This window comes from Odontesthes bonariensis, chromosome 19, assembly GCF_027942865.1.
Source record: "Odontesthes bonariensis isolate fOdoBon6 chromosome 19, fOdoBon6.hap1, whole genome shotgun sequence".
Lineage (NCBI taxonomy): Eukaryota > Metazoa > Chordata > Actinopteri > Atheriniformes > Atherinopsidae > Odontesthes > Odontesthes bonariensis.
In genome coordinates, this window is record NC_134524.1 from 16,069,395 (window position 1) to 16,074,155 (window position 4,761).

A 4,761-nucleotide genomic window follows, 5' to 3' on the forward strand; every position below is an offset into this window, starting at 1 on the left:
CACATCCTGCCGAGTAAAATGATTTAACATAGAAAAATATTGAAAACTTGCATGTTATATGCAAATGAAAATAAACATCAAATCTAATTTTAAGCTAAAATGTACAAATACATTTTTACTTTTTGTATTTTCACGAGTAATATGACTCTGATTACCTTTGTATTGTTAACAGAGCAGTGTAATCAAATGATAACCCCCCCAGGTATAATAAAGACTATCTGAAGAAGAATGTGCAACTCAACCATCAAGCAATTCATTTGGCCTTTCATAGCCAAAAAGTCTGAAGTCCCTCTCATAGACATCGTACAGCTTCCTTCTGTCCTCCAGGGGCACTGCTTTGAACCAATCCTTGATGTAGTCATAGGTTGTCACGTCGACTTTGGAAGGAGGAAACTTAAGGTCATTCTCCACCTTAAACATCTTCAGCAGCTCTTGAGCGTCCTCATCAAGGGTCTCCTGATGACCAATTAAATCATACCTGAGAAAAAAGAGGAGAAACAATTGTTTCATCTAAACTTTGAATTCATTATTGAAATCTAAATTCTTTTTAGATTGTTTTTGTTGTTATTGTTCCATAATAGTGAACTTCTCTATGTCTACATTATTACAAAAAATGTCCTTACTCTATGAGACAAGGCTGACACAGGCGATTCATCTGCTTCCAGTGAGGGTCAAAAAGCCCCTTCTTCTCTGTCTGTGGGTCCCCAAGGAACTTAACGAAGTTGGAAAATGTGGGGAGCCTGCCTGATTTATGAGCTTCAAGCATTGTGTTTGGTGGATGAGGCTGGTTGCCATAGAGTTGCAGCATATATTTGCCATATGACTGATAGAACTGCTCGTGTTCTACTTTGTAGTGGAACTTGTTGCGGAAAGCCGAGATGAGACGTACAAACGGGTCCCGGACAAACAGGAACTTGGTGTAGTTCTTCAGCTTCACCTGCAGAACAAAACTGTGAGTTGGCATCATTCCTCTCTCACACAAATACCGTCCTGATTAGAGCTGCTCTTGAAGGAGCAAGGTGACCTCACTTGTCTGTCTGTTCTAACCGCTCCCGAAGCAAAAGTGACTACTAGTGATACATGGTTTCATCCCATAACCTGTGGTCCCATGGGTTCATCCACTTGTCAGGCATGTTTGGGTTAGCTTAATAGAAAATACTAGTTCACAGTAAAAAAGTGACTCAGCAGGGGAAAAAAAGTCAAACTTACAGGAACAATAACATATCTTGCACCACTCACTTCATCTTTCTATGTTACTCTCTTACCCTCTTTCTTAAAAGTACAGAGTCGGTTGGACTGGCTTCAATTTTATCTACATGTCAGACCTACAAGGTCATCGAGATCTACACATTTCACACCGTAATGCTGACTTGCACGCCTCTTTACATCCAAGCAACAGATCGTCCAGTGGATGAGCTTTTGGTTCCATTAGTAATGTGCTTAAAGGCCTACAGAAAGGTGATTTTTTGCACAAAACTGAAATAGCAGATCGATTCCTTATATACCATGGAATTTTTTTTATGATTTTAAAATAATTTTAGGCCCCTGGATAGTCCTGATTAGGCCCAATAAACTATCACCACATTTGACTCGAATTTGGCAAACTGGAACGACAGGTGCGTGACGTCACGAGTGCCAGCTGCTGGAACAACCCCCAGTAGTTCTAGTAGCGAAGCCAGCAGTTTACCAGCCCTGGACAGCTTCTTCACGGCAAATTTCGATGTGTGCCGCGGGACGTCGCTTGGAAATATAAAACGTTGGGTTCAGTGCAGTTTTTATTGCGAGTAGATGTACGAAGTGCGTGTGTTGCCCTCAGCACCAGCAGCTCACACCACCGGGGACAGAGGAAGCAGAGAGACCTGCGGTCGGACAGGAATCCACCTGGCGGAGAGCGAACACACTCTCCGCCAGGTGGAGAGTGGAAATCAGCCGGCAGAGCGATCATGTCCACGTCGGGGCTGATTTCACCAGAGAGAAGGCAGGCGGACAGGGAGGCACAGACACAAGTTCCGACCGCAGGTCTCTCTGCTTCCTCTGTCCCCGCAACATTTGAAACTTTTCAGGTGAGAAAGTAGTCGTTTAGATCCCCAACGTGTTGAAAACCTGACAAAATACCGGCTGTTTACCATTTTGTTCCGACGAATTCGGCGCTACTAAAGCTAGCCGCAGTGAGCAACGCACTTCCGGTTATTTTGACAAAATAAAATACCCGTTGCCTTTTATCATAGGGAAAGCCATTACGTGCTGTTGTTTTGAAAACAGGAACTGAACCTACCCTCGTTGTAGCTAGCTTGAAACTGCCGTTTTGACAGGAAATGACGGTATGACGGGTTGCCACCGTCCTGCAGTGCTTCTGTCTCGGCTTGTATGGTGTCGCGGGGCAACTGATTTGTCACTCACAAAACAAGTTGAATTGTCGCTAGATTCAGCCAGATTGAGCCCGAAAGTCGCTAGATTATTTTTTTTTGTCGCCAGAGATGGCCAAAAGTTGCTAAATCTAGCTAAATTGGCAACACTGAGGCAGCCAGGAAAAACCATGGCACTTGTGACGTCACACGGAAGCCCCGCCCCCAGTCTGGAATTCCAGGAAGGATTTCCAAGCGGCAAATTCAAAATCGCAAATTTCATGCGTTTATGAAATGTTTTGGTGTAGAGTCCAATGATCATTATTGTTCCTCTGTGTATGTATAATCATTATGTATTGGGTGTAGTGTCAGCTTTCTGTAGGCCTTTAATGCATAAATAGACTTACATATTTTTTTTTTACTAGAAGCTTTATTGATAACGTTAAAATCAAATCAAATCAAATTTATTTGTAAAGCACATTTCATGTACAAACAATTCAAAGTGCTTTACATAAAATAAAAGCATTGCAGCAGGGAGTGGAAGAAGCATAAAAAAAATACATAAAAGAATAGAAGATTAACCATCCCTTTTTAAGATAATGCCGGGTTAGGGGTGTTATATGTGTTTTTATGTTGCCTTCTCCCTATTAAATTAAAGAAACCTCAAAAACAGGGCATAACATCCTTCGACAGAAGGATTATTCTAATTATTCTTTATCAGTCTCATAGGGCTACTCAAGAGTTCTCGTTTGAATTGACCAAAGTTACATAAAGAAACATTCAACAAGACTGAGACGTGAACATGAACGAGAGACGTGTGTAAAAATGGAATTGCCTGTGGACTATTATGTCAGTTTAGGTAATAACTTATGATTCGGTTAATACTTAAACTTTTTCTTTTGAACTTTTATTTGCTGTCAGCTGTTTTTTGCATGCGTAAAAATGTCAAATATCTATGTACATATTTTTGTTTTGAAGAAACTTATAATGTCAACATATATTCCTACAGACTGGGCTGCATGAACTGACCTCCCTCTCTGGTTTGGGAAGGTCTCTCAAATAATCAAGCTTTTTCGTCTGATGGACAGCGGAGGGGGGGATGGACACAAGGTCAGGGTATGGCTTGCTTTGCTTCAGCGCATACATAACCCTCTTCCAATGTGTACATGCAACCTGTAGATAAGAAGAAGATGAAGAGTCAACAACCAAGGTGATGGTGTATAGGAACAGTATTGACTCAACAGAGTTGAGAGTCCGTGTAATGGTCTTGCAAAATATGAACTGAATTATATTTGTGCAGTTTAGGCCTGAGATGTCAATGAAAGAGGTTACTTCCTGCATAAAAGACTAAATTAAACATTCTGATTGGTAATGTGGTGTGTGTTTGTCTGTGTGTGTGAGTGTGTGTGTATACATCACCTTGGGAACGTAACAGTAGATGATTTTGTAAGTATGATCCACAATGAAGTGTTCAGATATTTCTGGACTCTTGTTTCCTAAATTGTTCTTTTCCCCAGAGTATGCGTCTTTCTCACTGTCACACATATTTCTTAGGTGTTGTTTTCTTAGTATTTGTCGCCGACTCATCGTCTCTGTAATGAAAATAGAAAATTGTCGAAAATTAGTATCTATCCATTAAGTTTCTCTATTCCCAACATCATTTTAAATGTTACTGTAAAAATAACTTTGAAATCATTACTGTAAATACATTTGTGATACGACTGCACAGGAAGAGGGAAAAGTAGAGATAAAATCAGGGGACAAAGTTTTGTTCATTGCAAATCCTCACTCTGCCAAAGAAATGAAACTTCTGTCGTGCCAAATGCTATCAATGCTTCCTCAAAAGTAATTGATAGTGGGGTTGGAGCTCCCTTTTATTTCTGAATTCAATCCATAAACAATGAAAAAGAAACTTTTAAGAAGTACACTCATTACTTATGAGGATGATATTTAAAAGAGAAGCACACACACACAACTTGCCTGTCCTTTCTGACATGATCCTTGGGTAAAAGGTCAGAACGAGGATGGCCAGTGTTCCGGAAAACAGAAGAAATATAATTTTTTTTCTTAATGCTGCCATGGCACCTGGAGTTCTGTGTCACCAGCGCTAATAAACCAAAAAATTCATTAAATGTGCAAAATCTTAGAGAGGATCAGTGTCATTAAGACATTTTCCTAAAATTCAAAACATATTTAAATATGTTTCAAAACATTTTTTTTCAACTTTTATTAGCGATATGGATACAGCCTGAACCAAAACTTTTGTTAGTATTCACACAAGGTACCCATAAAATTGCATAAGAAAAAAACACAGTGACTTCAAAGTTAAATGGTTATGATTATGACATTGAATTAATTTGGAAGAGTAACAACAAGCATTATTCCAATATGCCTGCACAGTAGCGAATAATAACAT

At 39.8% G+C, this 4,761-nt stretch overlaps 1 protein-coding gene across 1 annotated transcript; it reads right to left on the minus strand.

The window, feature by feature from the left end:
• Positions 1-237: 237 nt before the first annotated feature.
• LOC142368682 (carbohydrate sulfotransferase 12-like) lies at positions 238-3,932 on the minus strand. The gene is made up of 4 exons (XM_075450881.1): positions 3,765-3,932; positions 3,375-3,518; positions 624-937; positions 238-478 (listed from the first exon to the last, which is right to left on the minus strand). Exons 1-4 carry the CDS (start codon positions 3,930-3,932, stop codon positions 238-240), a joined length of 867 nt encoding a protein of 288 aa, XP_075306996.1.
• Positions 3,933-4,761: the final 829 nt, after the last annotated feature.